The sequence below is a fragment of the Phoxinus phoxinus genome (genome assembly GCF_949152265.1).
Source record: "Phoxinus phoxinus genome assembly, chromosome: 3".
NCBI classification, from domain to species: Eukaryota; Metazoa; Chordata; class Actinopteri; order Cypriniformes; family Leuciscidae; genus Phoxinus; species Phoxinus phoxinus.
This window is the reverse complement of record NC_136878.1, coordinates 24,129,907-24,151,397: the sequence shown is the minus strand read 5'-3', so window position 1 is coordinate 24,151,397 and position 21,491 is coordinate 24,129,907. Positions and strand designations below refer to the sequence as shown.

Here is a 21,491-nt window from a genome sequence, read left to right as displayed (position 1 = left end):
TACCGTTTTTGCTTGAAAATGAAACACAGGTGCCTGTTAATGCTTCTCTTGCCACCTTTTGGCGAGGACGACTGAATCAATGCAGAACATGATGCAAAAAAAAAAAAAAAAAAAAAAAAAAAGCTGCAAACCTGCAAAAGTCACCAAACAGTTAGTAAATACAAGCTAATAAGTGATATTTGACAATCCGTAGAAATCAATATCCCCTTAGAGAAACCCCAGAATGAAACACTGAAAATGCTGCTTCAGATAATTTAATGCATTATAGCATGTTAAATGGCCAGAAGTTTTAGGGATACATGGCGAACTATAACAGTATAAATATTATATGTAATGCTTTTTTTTATTGAAATAAATTGTCACATACTGAACAGAATTAACATCAGCTTTGAAACTGAAAATAGCTTGGTGAATTTCCATGCTAAACAAAATATTACCAAAAAGGAAAAAATATAAATAACCTTTTAATGCAAACAGACATACTGTGAACTGTAAACCATGCAACTCACCCTATGACATGAAAATGCAATATTTAAAGGCAATAAACTCATTATCATATGGTCATGCAAAACAATAACTAAATTATAGTATATATATATATATATAAATGTAAATATAAATTTAAATACTGAGACATGACTGCATATAGGTCTCGCTGGTTTTCAGAAGTTCACCTAATAAGCATTTCAAACTTTCACTTGAGGGATTCAGGGAATTCAGTGGAGACCAGAAAAGGGACTGACGTCAAGCAAGTCTGGTGAGGTGAGCTCTGTTCATTTGATCAGAAGTTGAAACGACAGAGCTGCTGTACAAAACAGAACATGTCACCAGATGGCAAATTATCCTCTCTTTTGGTTACATTTTATATTTAAAGATGAAAGAAAGCAAGTTGGTGAAAGGATAATTAAACAAATCTACTGAGACCCATCCTTATAGGTACACCCATTATAACTGAATACTTGAATCATTTTACAAGTATTTGGATTCTGCAATTATTGATACATTTTACTGTGAATCCCGGGTGATGTTGGTCATACAATTCTCATGCAGTAAGTCTTCCTTGATCAACTTGTTTTCAGTGCCAAAAGTAGTTAACTCCAGATAAACAGTTAATCAGAGGTTGTTACGGTTTGACAATTTCTTGTAGATTTATTATAACTATAGAGCGCAAAATCAGTCTCTGAGAAATCTGGTAAATTTATACCGAATTTGGACCTGAAAAAAAGAAAAAAGCAATGTATACTGTATATCCAGTAGCTCTCCTCTCATACCCCTCTGTAGCATCATGGAAATATAGTATTTTCTTTATAGTATTTTTTAAATTTTATTTTAAATTGTAGTGTAGTTGAAATTATTGTAATTCTGTTTGGGTCACTTGAATGTAAGCATTATCATAAAAATGCAGTTGAGTCAGGGCTCAACTTTCAACTTTTCAAGTTATAATAGTTGTCATTGCACTGGCTGCGATGACACTTGAATCAGCTGCGCATTGAATGAGTGGATAACTTCTGGTATATATTGAGACTACACAGTCTTTCATTTAAATTTTGATCCTCAGTTTTTTTTATTATCTTGTGAAGGCACACAGGTCAGTAAAGCAATACACATTCAGAGGGCTCTTTAGCTTCCATAATAGCAGAAATATTGAGAAGGTACATCCATACATTTTCAAAGCAATTGTACTACCTCTTATTCAGAAATATTTTCACCATATTGTGCTAAATTTGTATTTTATATTTCTCGGGTTACGTAAAATTGTTTGGTATTCTGCTTGACATTAGGCTTTAAGATCTTGGGCGTTTAATTAATATTATTCCACTCTCCATCTTTGTATTCCCTTTTTTAAATTTACAATTTAATTAACATATCAGTTGTGGTTTTATTAGCTATTATTTGTCAGGCTTGGCAGAAGTCATGACCTAATTGTGATAGTTACACATTTTTCCAACTAAACCACAGGCTAATACCACATCAAATGAGAAGTTAAGTTCTATTTCTCTGTTAATGCGTCATGTTTCTGTCCAATACCTCACAAACACCCATTTCGTGTAACCAAAAACATACATCCATATCTTGATGTTCGGTGTGTCGGTTCACACAATCTGATTCTGTAAAGCTTTCTGCAGCTCACCATGTGGAAAATCTGAATAAGGGAATGCCAGAGACCAAGCAATTGAAGATGTAGTAGAAACATTAAAAGGTTGATTGCTGATTTTTAATTATATCATGAATGTACAACTTCTGCAAATTGCTATTTACAGTAAAGTAATTGTGTGTGCAAACTATTCAAATGTTATTAAAGCATCTGAGTGCCACTGGAGCTGTGGTTTTTTATTTAAAGCTGGATTAGAAACATTTAGCACACACACACGGCCTCAGAGTCAGCAATGGGAGAATTTGAAATCCCCATACTCAGTTTTTAATTCAAATCAGACAGTAGACATTGTTTGACATCAGTCCCTGCCAAAACTGAATGTAAAACAACATGCTACATCATAGATGCTCCACTCAGAGCATAATCCAGAATTCTTGATCCCAATTGTTTCCTCAAGCCAGTGTGCAGGCCTGTTATTTCCCACGGGACTGGACAATCATGCATATTATACATGTGAAACTCGGAAAATGTTATCGTGAAGTTCATTTCAATAATTCAAGTTAAAAGGTGAAACTATATATCAAACAGACTTAGAGATATTTCAAGACTTTATTTGTAATGTTGATGATTATGGCTTACAGCTTAGCTGTAAGCCACAGCTTTGTTGAATTACTAAAATAAATGAACTTTTGCACGATATTATATTATTTCGAGTTTCACCTGTATTTCTTTATTATAAGCTACAAAAAATGTTTTTGATAAAATAAATGTGATCGATTTGTTATTGCATCAAGCTTTATTTATTTTTTGCCTTCTACAAAAAGTTAAAAACATTTACAGTATTTGAATTGCTTTACAGTGAACAACATACTGCAGACTAACTGGAAAAGTGCTATACTTCCAGTAACAAGTGTGATTAAAAAGAGCACATGTTTTGAACATACTTATGTCAAATTGAATATCAAATTATTTATAAAATTGAATGACACCTATATTCATGAACAACGATTTCTGTTTTGACACTCTGAGGTGATTGTCTTTTCTCCTTTGTGGCACGATGAGCATGAAAGTGATTAATCCATGATTCACCTCCTCATGGATGTCTCTAAAACATGAGTTGATCTTAGATTTAGATTTCTAATTGTATATTAATTTGCACAATCACATGACGCATACCTCCATTACAGTGTAGATCCAGTCAAGAAGTTGACTAACATCGGTGTAAACTCCGGGTTTTCTCTCCCGTCCACAGCCCACACCCCAGCTCACTATGCCCAATAACTGCCAACGAGATGAAAGGTACACGAGCGGACCCCCACTGTCCCCCTGAAAAAGAGTGAATATTTTAAAATACTATTACTTTTTTAAATTCTTTACATTTTATCTGGATACACAGACTATGAGATATATAGCCAGATGTTTCCCTTTTTGTGTTACCTGACACGCATCTATATTTCCTTCGAGGAATCCAGCACACAGCATTCTGCGAGTAATGGCGGAACCATAAACAGAGGGCTTTGAACACTCTGACCTGTCAATCAGTGGCACTGAAGCTTTCTGCAGCACCGAGGGCTGCCCCCCTATGAAAATGAGAATGAGGAAATGCCAGACACAAAACAATATGGAGGGTGTGGGAGAAACAGAACAAGAGGTGGACTGCTGATTCGAAATAGGTCAAAGTCCTGCCTTAAGAGTAGCAAATTATCCATTAAGTGACAACAAACCCCTTTCATCTTACCTTTTTCCTTTAGCAATCCCCACCCAGTCACCACAAGCATCTCCTTCACATACAACTGGTGTGGGGGTAAACAAACTGGCATGATCGATTCTAAGGGTAGACAGAACAAGCTTTAGCCAATGACAATTATTTGGGACTTTTTTCCTATGATAGATATCACAAACCACTCTGACTTTACTTTGCTAATGAGACAGTGAAGCTTCTCAAGTTGAAAATAACCAAAAACTAATTAAAGTAAACCATTATGATATGATCCTACACTATATGATGTGATCACTATGAACGGTCATTGAATGCAAAAAAAAAAAAAGTACTGTTAAAAAAAAAAAAGTACTGTACCTCCAGTTGTGACAGGCCAGGTGAGTTTTAGCATGGCGATGTCAAAGTCATTACTCAAGCGGCTGTAGTCCTTGTGGATCACAATCACCTCTACACTGACACCCCTGGATGCCGTCACTTGGGTCTGACCTAACACCACAGTCCATCGACTCAGCTCTCGTGTCCGGCTTAGAGTTTGAGAGAAAGAGAAAGAGAAAGAGAAAGAGAAAGAGAAAGAGAAAGAGAGAGAGAGAGAGAGAGAGAGAGAGAGAGAGAGACAAAATAACATCCAAGTGGACCAACTGTCATACATTGAAACAGGTAAAAGTGTGCTCTGTTATTGTAAAGAGAAGAATTTTATTCAAAAGCAACCGTTTCAGGTAAATTTAAGACATTCCCCCAGTCAACAGAGTCATTTAAATGAAAAACTCAATGCCAAACGCTGACTGAAACTCTGTAGGACACGTGTTCCATTTGTGAATGACTCACCTTGTGAAACAGTGAGCAGCTGAAATGATCCATTCCGTGGACAGTAACGCTCCTCCACACACGTGCTGGTGGTTCCATTGAAGACTAACCTGCCATGGCCAGTGTTTGATTTCTGTGTCCTCCCCACCAACAATACGGTCCTCTCCCGCCACCTCCCCACAGTCTGCATAAGCACAGCAGACACGTTTATAATCAGACACATGCACAAACCATATTAGTATGCTTACTAATGCCTGAATTTGAATTTAAAAAGAAATCAAACTAAAATTGACATTCAAATTAGAATTCAATTAAGTACAACTAAACATGATTTGAAATAAAGTGTCAAAAAAGCTTTAAATGTTGGATGACTTTTCAAAAACAATTTTAAAGGCTTTGAAGTTACAGGCTATTTTATAAGCTTTATATACAGATAGATTTGATAGACTTGAAGTTCACTCAATTGGTAAAAACTGTTCAACTTCCTGTGCGCTGTGGCAAATTCGATTCCAGATCATGAATTAAAAGGGAGCAAAATTTGTAATATTCTGAATTTTGCCCAACCCTTTAATAGACAAAACCTGATCCACACACACACACACTACAGTCAGTCTTACCTGAACAGGACACAGACACCACTGAGCCAGCTGAACAGCTCACACTGAGAGAGAGAGAGCATAATTATTTCTATACTGCATGTAAATGGAATGTGATATAATTATCACAAATTACTTTACTCCGTGTCTACCTGACTGAGAGGAAACTCTGGATGTCAGAGTTTGTTGAGTCATTGCTGACTGTAGCAAATGCATTGTGAGGGTTGAAGAGCAGACTCTTCACCGGGACTCGTGTACTTCGCGGACTCCTGTAAAATGAAATATTTTGCTTTGTTTTTAAGCACTTGCATGAGGTTTAACAGCTTTATTTACGATCATCATTTAATAACAACCATGCCATGCATGTGCTCTGCTTACGCTGTATAGCCCAGTTTTTGACAGGTTAAGCGCGTGTGCTTTGTCCTCCAGTTTTCAGCGCACACTGTTCTCCATCCACCCTCATTAATGAACACCTGCAGGACCAGTCTGTCCCCCATCAGCCTCACTAGGTAAATACAGATGAATCACATGTTCTCCAATGCATCTCTATATTATATCAGTTTATTTTAAGAACCATGACTGAAAGATTATTTGGGGATCCCAATATGGTTGTTCTAAGCATTCACTGCAACATCAAAAAAACGACAACCAAAAAAAAACAACTCCTTTTGAAACCTTATTTTTAAGAGTGCATGCATAATCACCTGGATACGTGTCATTGGTCCGCAGTTTGGATATACATGCGATCTCGTCCTCACCACCTGAGCAGTCAGCCTTGCCATCACATGCCTTCGCTATTGAAATGAACCTCATTGAGCCAGAGCAGAAGAAAAACTTGCTATTCACTGTCCTAATGGCTGCAAACAGATAACTTTTGTTATTTGCGGCAGCTTTATATTTAGCAGTCAACGTAAGGAAAAGAATGTCATATAGCCTTACGTAGGCCTACAATAGAGGAAAAATAGAGAAAGCAGAAAGGCATGGCAATAGATTCTTACTAAAGTACAACCCCACTATCAAGGTTGCCAGTATGACTAGGACACAGCACACGGTTATGATGGTCAATCTCCAACGAGCTCTGCTCTCCTCTGTCCTCAGCGTGCTTAATTCCCGCCTTCGTTTCAGCTTCAGGGCCATGAGAAACTGGGAGAGGAAAGACCGATAGAAAGAAATCTAGCTGAACCAGTGGAGTTTACCGGTCCTGTAATTTAATACGGATTTGTAGTCCTCTCTTTAGCGGTGTCTGAGACTTCGCTAACACTAACTATTTTCTATGGCTAAACACATTACAAACAGGTTATTATGTGTGCTTCAACTGGTGTTTGTTTCCTACAGGTATAATTAGTGAATCTTACAAGTTTTCCTAACAAATGACTGACTGCCAGCTCGCTAGAAACGGGCAGTAGGGACTTCCTAGTTATCACCATCTGACCAGCTGATCTGCATGAACTAATTAGTTGGAGACAGGTTTGATGGGACTGTGGTAGAATTCAGAACTGCATACTAGCATTCTCCTACTATTTCTTCCATACTTGATTGCTAGCATACTGCCATAGCCTATTTGGCAGAAATAGTAAGAGTAGGGTGCTAGTAGGCTATGCTATTCCGAATTTAAACCTAGGTTTAAATGTAGGCTACTTCTCAAACTCCTCAAAATTCTTTATATTGAGTTCAGATAGCGTATTAACATGAAGAGAATTTGCCAGTGTGATTTAAATAGGCCTACCTTAAATAATTACAGCAGTAGAGATTTTTTCTTGAATGGCAGGCGCTGTTGTTTGTTTGTCATCTAATAGACACCTTGCTAAATAAAAGTTGTGATGTAGGCTACATGATACAGAGGTGTTTAATATGTCAGACACACACCTATATTGATGCATATTTTTGTGGATTTATACATTTTATTATATTTTGTCGCCTTTGGCTTGCTTAGTTGGGGACATTTAATTTAATATTCAACAATATTATTGATCTGCCTGCATTGACACCATTATATGAGAACTGAACTGAGCTGGACGATGACATCGCTGTTTTCTCCAGAACAACTATATAAATTAACTAAATTAATAACTTTTGAAAAATTATGAACCATCACTGAACTTACCTAAACTGGACTGTGATGCTATTTTCTAGAAACAAACTTTGTTGCATTATTTTCCTGTCATCTCTGTAAAGCTTATTTGAAACAATCTGTATTGTAAAAAGCGCTATATAAATAAAGGTGACATGACTTGACTTGACTTGTTTGTGACTGTGCACATATGAATGTGTGTGCGTGTGTGTGTCCATTATTCTCTGGTTACAATTGTTCCGTTATTATTCATATCTTTGCACTGTCAATATATTCAACCCTCACATTATCTTGCCTTTATTCTGAAGTTGTGTGGGTTATTGTATGAAATGTGAAATATGTAAACATACTTGTGTGATGGAGAATAACAAGCTGATACCATCAATTAAGCGATCTATTTTCCTGTTTCCCAATTTCTGTTGTGCTTTCATTTATGATGAAAGCAGTTAATGGAAAACTATGTTCCCTGTGTGTATTTGCACTACAATGTTTCTATCGACATGTTGTTAAGAAACATTGAAAGGCTGCCTGTAAAACCAGTCAAACAGGAGAAAGAGAGAGAGAGAGGAAGACATGAGTTACGCAGGGTTTGTCCTGCTCTGATAATGTAATTGTACTGTGTCACTAGCAGGTGCATGACAGAGAATAAACGCATAGCTGAAGTACAGGTAGAGTCTACCCGATCTATTTTAACGTATACTCGCATATGGAGGACAGACAGGTATGAATACTTTAATACCTAACAAAATATTTCCAAAACAAACATATAAATATTTCCCTCGTATTTTTAATTAGTGATTAGTTCTTTTTGTGGGCATTTTTGATGTGACTGTGGTTTTGTTGTCTTGTTAATATATCATTGTAAATGTTGAGTGACTAGCAATGAAATTGTATGTTCTTGTTGCTGTTATGTTTTTCTCTTAGTGACTAGCTTCTGTATAGCACTACAGTTGTCGTGGTATTGTGTCCTAATTGGCAATTGGATTAGTTGACTTGTATCCAAGGGACCTGTACTAATTATTAACACAGTATTTACATTCTAACTCCATTTGTTTTGAAGTTTTGATAGAATTAGTAAAATAATTGTTATAGAAAAGTTAATATCTAGGAATTATAAAAATGAGGCACGTTATATGTAACCAAGTGAATGATTCACTGTGTGTATTATAACATGTTCCAACTGGGTGTTGTTAGAGAGAATAAGATCTGCAACATGCCTTAAGAAGGAAGGGCAGATTCTGAACCTCACAGATCAATCCTATAACAACACTGTGTTTAAAATCAGCATTTAAGGTATAATTTATTAAACAATTATTACAGATTGTTCTGAAATACAGAGAATAGATGCACAATAAACTATTTCAATCATCTGGATTTAGTTAGACTAGGTGACTGTTGGTGTAATTTACATTACATTTACAATCATTTAACCATTTAGCAGACGCTTTTATCCAAAGTGACTTACAAATGAGGAAAGCAATAGAAGCAATCAAAATAACAATATGGCAACAATATGCAAGTGCTGTGACCAGTCCCAGTTAGTCCAGCACATTACATGTAGCAAGTTTTTTTTTTTTTTAAGAGTTAGTATTAATTGAAAAGATGTGTCTACATCAGACCTGGCTGAGATTTTATTCACTCCAGTATTTTAGTTGCTTCATAACAGTTTACATTGCAAAATACTGTGTTGATAAATAGATTTATGATGATTTTTCAAAACATTTTCTGCTGGGTTCAGTCAACTATGTGTGGCAAAAATAGGCTCAATGTTGAATCTATACTGTGTACTCAATATGTGCTGCTTATGCAGGTGTAAATATCGTAACCTGCTAATATGTGGGCTGAAATAAATATACACCGTCATGTGTTATGTACAAGTCTCACAGTTGAAAACCATTTCATAATAAATGGCCAATATATATATATATTAAAAAAATATATAAAAAAACTCAGTGTACCAGAAATCACTTTATTTTGTTGTATGTATCGCTGCTGAAAGCACAACTGAAAGTGCGATGTGAAACAGGCCTAGGTCCGGTTTCATTATGAATAAGTATTACAAATTCAAGACAAACAATGCTTATGTGTGTATAATACAATAGAGGAGAGACCTGACTGACATGCCTAAATTACTCTGTCAACTTCATGCTGCTGTCTTTATAATGTCATGATGTATGTACACAAATCTGTGTATGGGGACATTTAAACACTCATTTCAATATGGAGCAAGAGGTGCATTTGGCACATTTGGCAAGACCAAAAAAAGTCAAATGGGCATTTTGGCACACACACACACACACACACACACACACACACACACACACACCCACACACACACACACACACACACACACACACACACACACACACACACACACACACACACACACACACACACACACACACACACACACACACATTAAAATTGACTAGAAATTAGGATTAAAATGTTTGAATAATGTTCTAAAATTTATTTGGCAATGATAGAATGGTTCAAATTACCAATAATTTGGTAATTTGAACATAAAATTATCCTAAAATTATAATTGTACATAAATTATGACAATATAATGTGGTAATACATTTACTAAACATAAAACAAATAATTAACTGTTTTTAAGGTGAAAAAAGCATAAAACTGCATAAAGCAGGGCCTTGAATATGAGACTTATCATAAATGTATTAACAATTTATTTGAAATCTGATTGGCAGTAAAGTTGTTTGCAGTGAATTTAATTGGATGACAGATGAGAGCGAACATTGTTTACGGAGATATTTATTACCTTAAAGACTCCTTTGTAAATATCTTGCATTTATATTTTTAGACTGAGGCTCCACCCTCATATGACTCTGTGGTGAATCAGAACACGGCTCCACCTTCATATCCGAGTCTTCAGACATTGTCGGCCAACCAAATCCAGCCGTACCACACACCCCAGCCAATACCTCAAACACCTGCTCCTCGTGTAGCAGAGACAAGTAATACTTAATAACACACACTAACTATACACATATAGGTCTTAAAACATGGTCATGGTCATTTGTTTTGGATGAACAAGAGTGGTGGACAACATTTTTTTGACAATGGTTCCTCTCTCGAGTTTTTGACTATAAAAGAATTGGCCATGGACCCATTTAACATTGGAGTCAATGGGCATGTCCGAAAATGTCATTAAAACAACCTTTAACATTAGTTTTCAAAACTGTGCAACTCACCGAGTGATTAGTGATGTTAGTTGATGTTCCAGAAACAAAAAGTGTTGCGAAATACAAACAATATTTTTTTTTAGGAACTTTACCGCAGTTTTTGACCGCACAAATTCTAACCATATTGAAAGACGTGACCACTGACCAGTGCAATATGAAGTTGAACTCGACTGTGACCGTGAGTGTCCCGCGAGACATAAACATCGGTTATCGCCATCAAGTGGTCGGGAGTGTGCTAATGCTTCAGATTCAAATATTGAGCGGAAGTTACACGGTTGTGAAGTGTCTGAAAAAATAGTTCCACTATAGCAAAATAAACGGATTGGAATCATATATTGCGACGATATATTGTTTATAATCATCAACAAACACCACTAACCACTCGGTGAGTTTAACAGTTTTGTAAACGAACATTATTGGCTGTTTTAATGACATTTTCGGACATGCCCATTGACTTCAATGTTAAATGGGTCCATGGCCAATTCTATTATAGTCAAAAACTCGAGAGAGGAACCATTGTCAAAAAAATGTTGTCCACCACTCTTGTTCATCCAAAACAAACTACAATATAGACTCAAGGTGTTAAATACCGGAATTATCCTTTAAGCAATAAATAATCTTAGACTGTCAATAGCCATTTTTGTTTGCTTTTTGCAGCCCCGTCACAGAGAAGGCATGTTCTCAGCAGGAGCAAAAAGTGTTGCTTTGGAGGATCTGGTGCTGCTACTGTTGTTGTAGTGCTGGTTGTAATCGCCATCTGGCTGGGAGGTAAGCATATATTTTAATGTATGTAGTCATATACACAGTTGTGCCCAGAACATCAAATAGTGTAGTTTGGGTTGTGTGAATTGTATTCACTTTAAAGCTTAAACGCTTACATAACTACAGTAACATCCATGAAGAGTACATTTTCACAAGTCCTTTAAGGCAATTTTTCAACTCCTGCACAGTCCGTTACGGGCCGACACTGTGGGCTCTCTCCAAGAACACGAAGGAGACATGCCCCCCTTCATCAGTTGAATGTGATGGGAAGAGAGACTGTTCTCAAGGCAGTGATGAATCTCACTGTGGTCAGTGTCAATCACACAGAAATATATGTCAATAACGAAGTGACTTTTTAAAATCTCTTTTCATTTGGAAATCATATGTGGTTGATATTCTGAAAGCAGCACACTGATTTGCCTTTAATCTTTCTATAGTGCGGTTTGGGACAGAAAATGAATTGCAGGTCAAAACCTTTAAGTCCAGTGTCTTCCTTCCAGTCTGCGCACAGGGCTGGAATAAAAACATAGCTAGCCAAACCTGCCAACAGCTTGGCTTCAGACAGTAAGTATAACACACACACACACACACACACACACACACACACACACACACACACACACACACACACACACACACACACACACACACACACAATTTAAAAAGTTTTTCTACAAAGTCAGTTCAGATTGAGTTATAGAATTTTGTTTTATCAAAGATAGATTTTGTCACCAAATCTCTATATCACTATGTTTAATTATTACATTTAACCTGGTTTTCACAATGAAAATAGCCATGGAAGCATGGCGTTGAATCACAAGCAAACAAGCATTAGACTATGAATTTGTATTCATGTGTGTTTTGGTTTATGTGCTCCACAGGAGTCACGAGGATGGTTTATTGCTAACCAACTCATCCTCCTTTCAAAGTATGAACAGTCAGTTTACAAACACCATCCAGGGGAGTGTTAATGGAAGGTAAAAAATGATTATAATAAAAACAGAAACTGGCATAATTTACTGCTGAAAACAATGTAAGCAGAAAAGTTCAAGCAAAAAAACTAGTATAACCTACAGAGAACAAAAACAACAAAAAAGAGACATACAGTTATGGCAATCAGTGGATGTAAAGCTAATATGCTAATGCTAAGTACCTATTTATATGGCCTCACAAAACTCAATTACAAAATTTGTATTTGCCATTGGATAAATGTATACCGTAGTCAATATGAAGCATTTTGACATTTTAATTATTAAGAAAAAAGGTAATCATGGAGGTCCACCCCCTAACCTAACTCGTCGTAAGCAGATATGAAAACGTACGAATGAGATACGAACCAATTCAGCTACAATTTTCTTTTTTTGTGTCTTCAGTGTAAACAGAATGAATGAATAAACTTAATTTATCCATCTGCAACCAAAGAATGCACTGTGGATATGGCAATGCATAATAAATAAAATGTAAAATGTACACTTTATTTTACAGTGTCTTTGTTACACACATTATATACAGTCACTGGAGTAAATACTATAATTTGTACTTAATTACATGCAACTAACCTAAACCACACCCTAACCCTAACCCTATAGTAAGTACATGTAGTTAATTATTATTACTCAGTACTTCAATGTATAATTACACTGTAGCATGGATACCTTAAAATAAAGTGTAACCAAATGTATAATTCAGTGTAATAAGCAGAAGGAAACCTCTTGGTCTCAATTGTGTGTGTTACAATGTTGTTTTAATAGTAGTGAGTCCTGTCCTGGTCAGCAGACCGTGTCCCTGCACTGCAGCAGTGAGTACCCTATACTCTGCTACTACATGTTAATCCCACATGATAATGTATAAACACTCTATTCCTTTCCCTCGTGTTCTTTCTCTGTTCAGAATGTGGAAAGCCGCCCGTCTCCACAAGAATCATTGGGGGAAGTGTGGCTGCTGATGGTCAGTGGCCCTGGCAGGCCAGCCTGCATTTCCAAGAGTATCACACATGTGGAGGAACTCTGTTGGCTCAAGACTTTATCATTACCGCTGCTCACTGCTTCCCTAAGTCAGTATACATTACATCAGATGAATGTATAGAAGATTTGATAACAAGTCTACATGTTGGAAACAATGGATGGATGAACAGATGAATGAATTAGCTTTTTTCCCCTTTTCCTAGAGAAACAACTGGCTCTCAGTCGCCTAGTAACTGGAAAGTGTATATTGGTTTGGTGTCCCAGGTCCAGCTTCCCAGCCCATATTATGTAAAGCAAATCATTTTACATGAGAATTATGACCCAGCGACAAAAGACAATGACATTGCCTTGCTAAAACTCAACAAACCTGCCAGTGAGTTTGTACACAGACACAAACACACACAAATACATATATGATGCACTTCATAGCTTAAATTATATAATTCTGTAGCTAAATTGCCATAAATATAAGTCAAGAGGCATTTATGACCACTGACATGTTTTGTACATACTGTTAAAGGTAATATACAGCCTATCTGCCTGCCTGTGTTTGGCCAGACCTTTTCTCCTGCCCAACAGTGCTGGACTACTGGTTTTGGAGTTACCCGGCAAGGGGCTGGTATGTATGTGTAATTGTGTATTTTTTTGTTGTCTGAGTTTGCATGTAGGCTATAAAAATTTGCTGGCCTCTCTCCACATGTGTGTACTGTTCGCAGGTAGTTCCACTTCTTTGATGGAGGTCAAAGTAGACCTGATAGACTCATCTGTGTGTAACTCAACTAAAGTTTATCGCGGAATTATCACAAAGAACATGCAGTGTGCAGGGGATCTTGAGGGAGGGAGAGACTCCTGCCAGGTTAGATACATTCTCATGTTCAGAAGCTTGCTGTCTTTGTATGCAAATACTGCCATCTTTTGGTAAAATATCATATTGCAGTTTAAACTTTGTACTGCTCAATGCATAATGCTTTAGTTAAAGGGATAGTTCACCCAAAAATGAAAAATCTGTCATCATTTACTCACCCTCAAGTTGTTTCAAACCTGTATGAGTTTCTTTCTTCTGGTGAACACAAAAGAATATATTTTGAAGAATGTCAGTGACCAGACAGTTGATGGACCCCATTGACTTCCATTGTAGGAAAAAAAGATACTATGGAAGTCAATGGGGTCCATCAACTGTCTGGTCACCAACATTCTTCAAAATATCTTATTTTGTGTTCATCAGACGAAAGAAACTCATACAGGTTTGAAACAACTTGAGGGTGAGTAAATGATGACAGAATTTTCATTTTTGGGTGAACTATCCCTTTAATGTGCAAGGGTGTAATTTAGTAGGGACGCTATGGACCTACCAATATGCAGCGGCTACTGAATTGTCCCTAGCAATAATTTTGATCAAACAATTAAAATATATCTTATATGCAACCACAGTTGTTGTAATTTTGGACATATCTGAAATGGGTCATATACCATTGACATTACCTGAGAAGTCAAATACATAGAAAACTGCATGCTCTCTTTCAAGGACGTCCATTTAATGCATGAAATGAGAACATACGGTAAGTGTATAAATACAGTTCAGCTGAATGATAAAGTTTACCCTCTTTAACTTTAACTTAATGTTGTTAAACGGAATGTATGAAACAAACTGTTCGCTGAAATATAGCTATACACAAAATTAAAAACAAAACTGAAATAAGACAGTATATCCGTCGAACAGATGTGCGTAAAATTTGTTTCCGTTACTTTAGCAATAGTAGACTAGTGTCATTTAGAGTGCTCAGACCCAAGAAAAACTTCTCAGGTTACGCATGTAACCATGGTTTCCTGAGAAGGGGAACTAGACACTACATCCCCTAGAGGACACTTTGGGGAACGCCTCCAGCGTGATTGGTGTCTAATGCACATGATTAAAATAATGTCATTGGCTGGCGACAGCCCGTGATGTGGCTACGTGTACGACCCTGAGTACAAGAGGGCACCTTCAGTACACGTCAACAACTTCTTTGTCTGAAGGAGACGTAAACAGGCAGGCCCGAAGCATGGCAGTGAGATCCAGTGTCTCGTTCCCCTTCTTAGGGAACCATGGTTCGACGTTTCCTTTCAAATGGGAATTCGCACTGCATCCTCTAGGGAACAAATGCCCACGACACCATGCTCAATGTACTTAGATGCCAGAGTCAGATTTCCTCACTCAGGTCCACGCAACTGTCAGTGACATTATTCCCTATGGCCACCACCCAACCTCCAAGGCTTCTTCATTTAGACAGGTGGAGCTCAAAAGTCTGGTATTGCTAGCCTATATTCTAGACATTATCTTTAAGGGAATACTGGCAAAGGAAAACAATGGTTTCCTGACCTGTCACTCATAACTTATAGGAGCTGAATACTTAGGGGACCCGCAATCAGGGGAAGACAGCTTCGACCTTGGTATAAACTTATGAAGGGACTGTCTGCTTGTAAAACCCAGCCTGTGGAAGGCAGCTGCAGCTTCAGGAATACAAAAGGAAGCTAGCCTGCTTGACCTAAGGTGTAAATCTCACACAGCCAGCACTCCTGAAATAAGAGTGTTCAACCAGAGAGAAGAAACGCTCTGACAAACAGCCGCTTCTCACCAGGGCCAGAGATGAGGTTTCTGGGAAGCTGAGGACTCAACAGAAATACCCTTGATTGAGAGGAGTCCAATGCTCAGGACTGTGATCCGCAGATTAGACTAGGGTAGGACCCTAAAAAATACAAATGAGGAAGGGAACTATGCCCACTAGAGGAAACTAGAAACGGACACAATAAAAAGCTGTGGTAAAGTCTCCAAGGTCTCCCTGAGCTGGAAAAAAGTGAAAGAAAGGTATCCCAATAGCAGGGAGGGTACCCTCCACAAAAGACCCTTGTAGTCTGGGGATCATCTCAAGCTCTCTTGTGGGAGCAGAGGACCTACTTGCTGACCCCAAGACGGAGGCCCAAGCTCGACCACATTAGCGATCTCCGGTGCACATAAAGAAAACTGCCTGCTCTTTCTGCTTCACTGCTTATACAAGGGAGCCGTCTACTTTGTAACCTAAATAGGGGAGGCAGCTACGCACCTGTGTGTATGCTAGTTTTCTGATATGCTAGTTTGTATCAGGAAATAAAAAACTCCAAAAAGGGGAACAGTTCCCTCTGGAACCTCCTGCTTAAGGGACCCCAGCTCTGGGGGAGGCAGCCACGACTTCATTGCCACAAGTGAGCCACCTACATATAAGATCCCGATAGGGTGAGGCATCTAGAACCTTGAACTTTAGCATACTTGAAAAAGGCAGCGGCCTGCCAAAAACTTGAAGGAGGCGGCTACCCATGATAATCAAAGGGGGCTACATGCTCATACATGAGCTCCCCTTACCTTGGAGATCGCGAGTGCTCAGAAGCTGTGACAAGGACCTTGCTTAGAACCCATAATGGGGAAGGTGCACTCGTTCTACCAGCCTCACCTTGGCAATAACTTCATGAAGGGGCCGCCTGCTTAGGGACCCAACCTTTGGGAAGGCAGCCTCAACTTCACGAGACGTAAGGGAGCTGCCTACTTAAGGAGCCCACCATATGGGGAGGCAGCTTCAATCCTAAAAGCATTGCAGTGGCTCATGGACTGGCTTCTTGTTTAAGGCCCCAAACTCTGGGGGAGACGGCCATAAATTCACGAGAAATAAGGGAGCTGCCTGCTTAAAGCACCCACCATTAGGGGGAGGCAGCTTCAAACTTAATACATTTTAAAAGGCTCACAAAGGAGCCGCCTGCTTAAAGACCCCACTCTTGGAGAAGGCAGCTACAACTTCAAGACCTAAGATAGCTGCCTGCCTGAGGAACCCACATCAGGGGGAGGCAGCTTAAAGTACATTGCAATGATTCGTGAAGGGACTGCCTGCTTAGGGACCCAGCATCTGGGGAGGCAGCCACAACTTCATGAAAACATAAGGGAGCTGCCTACTTAAGGAACCCGCCATTAGGGGGAGGCAACTTCAACCCTATTAAATTGTTGTTGACATTGTTGTGATTGAATTACATGCTTCAGACACCGGTCACGCTGGAGGTGTTCCCCAAAGTGTTCTCTAGAGGATGCAATGCAAGTTCCCATTCAAAAGGGAACTTCGCACCCTGCCTGCCTGTAAGTGCTCTGCATACATGGGCTATGTACTCTGTTACTCTGATGTACTCTAAAGTTAAAGGAATGGATCACACAAAAAATTCAATTCTGTCATCACTTACTCACCCTCAAGTTGTTCCAAACCAATATGGATTTCTTTCTTCTGCTGAACACAAAAGAAGATATTTTGAATAATGTTGGTAACCAAACATTGACTTCCATAGTATTTTTTTCCATATTATGTAAATAAATGGGGTCCATCAACTGTTTGTTTACCATATTCTTCAAAATATCTTCTTATGTCATTATGTTATGAGTTATGCGTGAATTCCTACCTATATCAATAAATAAAGCCTTTATATGACATGAAATTGTGATTAAAAGTATATTATAAGTGCAAATTTTTTTCTAATGGGTCTCTCTAATGTCAACATCAAACCCATGCCCTTAATGTTTAGTTACTGCTTTTTTTTTGTATAATTTCTTCTTCTTCCTCACTTTTCGATCTCTCTCTCCAGGGCGACAGTGGGGGTCCATTGGTGTGTAAAGCTGATGATAAGTGGTATCTCACAGGTGTAACAAGTTGGGGAGATGGCTGTGGAAATCAGAACCGTCCAGGGGTCTACAGTAATGTAGGGAGACTTTTAATGTGGATATATGGCAAGATGCAGGTAAAAACACACTGCTTTTGCCTATTTAAGTTCACACACACATACAGATACATTAAAATATACTGATATTAAATGTAAATGAAGATACTGTACAAAACGGTGTGAATATATCATGAGTTTTACATACTTTTATTTATTTTTCTCTTTTTTTATCCTTCTCTCTGTTTCCTTATTACAGCAAGAGCGACCATGACCTTCTGCGACCTTGAAGAACAAATGCTACTAACTCTTCTCTGCTGCATACACATCACAGATTTGACAACATTTTGCACAGAATTAATCTTATTTACTGAAAGATGTTTTCTCATATAAGGTGAAACTGTACACGTGACATGTACTTCTGCAGTAAATATATAGTTCTGTAACATTTTAAATGTATTATTTAAATTATGAAGATCCAAAGAGTTTTAATCTTTTTGTAAATAAGATTTATTTTATTCTGGAGATATGAATGTTCTTGATTAAAACATTGACTACATTACTGTTTTAGGAACAAAATACAAGTACATTTAAGCAATACAGTTCTCTCTGGATGCATTGTATATTGTGAATTATGTTCTGAGGAGGTCATCAACTACTGTTTCCTAAGAATAAATGCTACATGAAAAGAGTTTCAAAAACATTTACTGCCTTTTTATGTGAAGTATAATTTTCATAATTTCCTTTATATTCCTTTTTTATATAAAGTATAATTTCCTTTAATTTTCATATCGAAATTAAAATTACTGTCCTTGAAGACACATTTTTCCTCTCTGAAAAGGTGAAAGTTAGCAGGGTCTTAGTCATAATCATTAACTTAACAAAGAATACCTGACTTAGTCCCTTTTTATACTCCGAAAGATTTCTCTTCCAGCTTATTAAAGTGAAAGAGAAACTCACACTTGCTGTATGTATGTGGACAGAAGAGAGGAGCGACTGAAGAGTCACTATTTTCCACTTGCAATTATTTAAAAAAACAAGAGATAACTACTGAAGCAATCTGTTGGTTTTATGAATACACCCACTGGAAACTGAAGTAATTAGTTATGTATTTGTTCTACACTTTTTTATTTGTTCTTTAGAAAATTGCAGATTAATTTTTAACTACCCACTGAAATAGAACTAACAGATAAACGAACTGTTTGGAGTCCTTCTGAAATCTCAATGTAATTTGTAAAAATAATTTTCATAGTATACAAAATAGAAATAATATATAATTTTAAATAATAAATGTAAATAGTTTTTTGGAGTTAACATCATGAGTTTATCTTATTTATGTTTTTAATTTATCTTATAGCAGATTATTTGGCCTTCAGAGGTTGAATCGGTCTCTGGTTTGCCTCTTTCTCAATGAGCTTCAGTGACCTTGTCAGCCTATTGCAAGGGCACATTCACCACTGCTCAATGGTTAGATATTAAGAAATGGCCCAAAGGCTTGTGTTTATGTGTGTGTGTTTTGAGGTTTACTGGATAAGACAGGTCAGAGCAAAGGGTTTGAAGGTCGTTACTTGTGAAGCACACGCACATCTCTCTCTCTCTCTCTCTCTCTCTCTCTCTCTCTCTCTCTCTCTCTCTCTCTCTCTCCTCCCTGTTTTATTGATTTGCATTCACTCCAGAGTTTAAGGAGCTCCCTGTAAACATCCAAACTCCTCTCTCACTTATACTCTCACAGACAGCACAGTTGTGGAATTATCAACTCTGAAACTTTGAGATCCTGCACTGCTAGCGATGGGAGTGGGTAAGTTTGATTTAACTTTATACACTATTTTGATAGTCAGTATTTATCAGAACTAACTTTTTTAGAGTTGTTTATCACACAAATTAAAAGGATAGTTGACTCATAAATGAATAGTCTGTCATAATTCACTCACAGTCATGTCGGTCCAAACCTGCATGACTTTCTTTCTTCTTTCTTTTTTCATTTTTTGGGTTCACTATCCATATTGAGACATTTATTAAAGAATCTAAGAATAATATTTGGCCTATAGGTTTAAAGTTAACATGATACACTTTGTGTGTTCTCTCTTAAGAAAAACCTGAGTATTCAGATGCGGATTTCACCTATGGTAAGAATATCTTGGTTACTTATACTATTTTCAATTAAATTGACAGAACTGTGGAAAAACCTTTTAACACATTTTAAAGTTGACTTATGTGAGTATGATTGTTGCAAATGAGTTTGTTTCAGTCACATCTCAAGGGAACAGTCCTGCTCACATCAGCCAGTCAACAAAATGTTTTGTTGTTTTATAACTTTTCATGCAAACGTGATTGTTTAGGATCACTTTTGAGGATATCATGTTTGTAACTATCTATGTGTGCGCTTATGCCAGATTATGAGTTAATCAGAAGAGGTGGGCTGATCTTTGCAGCTGTTTTGTTCTGTTTGGGCATGGCTATCATATTCAGTGAGTATGTCTAGATTTGCAATCTAAAGCATGTCCTAATAAAGATTACCATCAAACATACCATCCTTGTATAGTCAAATGTTATATTTTCTGGCAGGCAAAAAGCTCAACTGTGGAAACAAGTCATCTGCTAAGTAAGGCACACACCATATTCAAACTGTAAAAAGATACAATAAAATATAAAACCCACACACATTGGGTTTTCATGTTTTATAAGGACAAACTATATTTTCTATCCCCTAACCCAAAGCCTATACCCATCACAAACTTTCTGCATTTTTACATTTTCAAAAAAACTGTTTTCCTCATGGGGACCTAAAATGTCCCCACAAGGTCAAGGATTTTATTTATTGCCATCTTTGCAGGGACATTTTTCCCCCATAACGTAGTTTACCTGTGCCACACATACACACACACACACACACACACACACACACACACTCTCTCTCACTCTCTCTCTCTCTCTCTCTCTCTCTCTCTTTTCTTTTTTTCTTTTAACAAGCATATTTATAGCAAGCATTTCATAAATGAATTTTAAATGGCTTTTAAAATGTAATTGTCTTTTATCACATCCTCACACATTCATCTCAGAAACTCTGAATGAAAACACAGATTCACAACATGTGTATATTCAATAATCACAATTCTCCTGATGTTCTTTTTATTTTTATTTTTTTCAGGTAATGGGACACCTCAATATATTCACCAAGGATGATTGACCCTTTCATGATCACTTTTGATCTCAACAACTTTTTAATGAATTTTGTTACTTTCCATTGACAAAAGCATGTACACAATTACAAAAATGACACAAAAAAAAATAGTGGTTTGAATTCTGGAAATCACGTTATAATTTTGCACATAAAGTAACAAAATGAAATGTAATAAAGTGAGTAGGCCTATCGCCTATGTCAAAAACCTTGGTAACTGAGTGTGAAATTTGAAAATGAGTATTTATTCACATTGTCTGATATACTGTGTCACGCAGTTATTTTTTTAGAATGTTTTATATTATCACAATAATCTGCAACAACATCAATCACTCTCTGTCCATGAAAGGATGCTGCTTCTCCTTTAGCTCGGGCCTGCCTCCGCGTGCG

General features: G+C 37.3%; 3 protein-coding genes across 7 annotated transcripts; 2 read left to right on the top strand and 1 right to left on the bottom strand.

Moving 5' to 3' along the window:
• Positions 1 to 647: 647 nt before the first annotated feature.
• tmprss4b (transmembrane serine protease 4b) lies at positions 648 to 10,117 on the bottom strand. Of its 4 annotated transcripts, none has more exons than XM_079606587.1 (12): positions 10,070 to 10,117; positions 6,214 to 6,358; positions 5,920 to 6,072; positions 5,594 to 5,720; positions 5,368 to 5,484; positions 5,237 to 5,280; positions 4,641 to 4,803; positions 4,173 to 4,339; positions 3,834 to 3,923; positions 3,533 to 3,675; positions 3,272 to 3,421; positions 648 to 802 (listed from the first exon to the last, which is right to left on the bottom strand). In XM_079606587.1, the coding sequence occupies exons 1-12, from the start codon at positions 10,097 to 10,099 to the stop codon at positions 782 to 784; spliced, it is 1,350 nt and encodes a 449-aa protein (XP_079462713.1). In that variant the 5' UTR covers positions 10,100 to 10,117; the 3' UTR covers positions 648 to 781. The 4 variants fall into 4 exon arrangements, with proteins under 4 accessions (XP_079462713.1, XP_079462711.1, XP_079462714.1 ...); XM_079606585.1 differs by lacking the exon at positions 10,070 to 10,117 and adding an exon at positions 6,571 to 6,746; XM_079606588.1 differs by lacking the exons at positions 648 to 802; positions 10,070 to 10,117 and adding exons at positions 2,871 to 3,200; positions 6,571 to 6,752 and having other exon boundaries at positions 5,920 to 6,009.
• Positions 7,825 to 18,738, top strand: tmprss13b (transmembrane serine protease 13b). 2 transcript variants are annotated; one of them, XM_079606584.1, is made up of 13 exons: positions 7,825 to 8,007; positions 10,112 to 10,265; positions 11,151 to 11,261; positions 11,444 to 11,563; positions 11,693 to 11,819; positions 12,137 to 12,232; positions 13,010 to 13,053; positions 13,146 to 13,308; positions 13,423 to 13,592; positions 13,740 to 13,838; positions 13,936 to 14,075; positions 17,852 to 18,004; positions 18,183 to 18,738. In XM_079606584.1, the coding sequence occupies exons 1-13, from the start codon at positions 7,993 to 7,995 to the stop codon at positions 18,195 to 18,197; spliced, it is 1,407 nt and encodes a 468-aa protein (XP_079462710.1). In that variant the 5' UTR covers positions 7,825 to 7,992; the 3' UTR covers positions 18,198 to 18,738. The 2 variants fall into 2 exon arrangements, with proteins under 2 accessions (XP_079462710.1, XP_079462709.1); XM_079606583.1 differs by having other exon boundaries at positions 13,007 to 13,053.
• Positions 18,739 to 19,646: 908 nt separating this feature from the next.
• On the top strand, positions 19,647 to 21,201 carry fxyd2 (FXYD domain containing ion transport regulator 2). Its single transcript, XM_079606604.1, has 5 exons — positions 19,647 to 19,721; positions 20,014 to 20,049; positions 20,317 to 20,391; positions 20,489 to 20,525; positions 21,072 to 21,201. The coding sequence occupies exons 1-5, from the start codon at positions 19,712 to 19,714 to the stop codon at positions 21,073 to 21,075; spliced, it is 162 nt and encodes a 53-aa protein (XP_079462730.1). The 5' UTR covers positions 19,647 to 19,711; the 3' UTR covers positions 21,076 to 21,201.
• Positions 21,202 to 21,491: the final 290 nt, after the last annotated feature.

Bases quoted from the DNA above. Each gene is read 5' to 3' on its own strand.
- tmprss13b (XM_079606583.1), top strand. The intron at 13,054-13,145 runs GTGAGTACCCTA...TTCTCTGTTCAG, and splicing joins CGTGTCCCTGCACTGCAGCA to AATGTGGAAAGCCGCCCGTC. The intron at 14,076-17,851 runs GTTAGATACATT...CTCTCTCTCCAG, and splicing joins GAGGGAGAGACTCCTGCCAG to GGCGACAGTGGGGGTCCATT.
- tmprss4b (XM_079606585.1), bottom strand. From the start codon at position 6,642: ATGGTGATAACTAGGAAGTCCCTACTGCCCGTTTCTAGCGAGCTGGCA. The intron at 4,804-5,236 runs GTAAGACTGACT...GTGCTTATGCAG, and splicing joins GGTGTCTGTGTCCTGTTCAG to ACTGTGGGGAGGTGGCGGGA. The intron at 3,676-3,833 runs GTAAGATGAAAG...TCATTTTCATAG, and splicing joins GGGATTGCTAAAGGAAAAAG to GGGGGCAGCCCTCGGTGCTG.
- fxyd2 (XM_079606604.1), top strand. The intron at 20,050-20,316 runs GTAAGAATATCT...CGCTTATGCCAG, and splicing joins AGATGCGGATTTCACCTATG to ATTATGAGTTAATCAGAAGA. The intron at 20,392-20,488 runs GTGAGTATGTCT...ATTTTCTGGCAG, and splicing joins GGGCATGGCTATCATATTCA to GCAAAAAGCTCAACTGTGGA.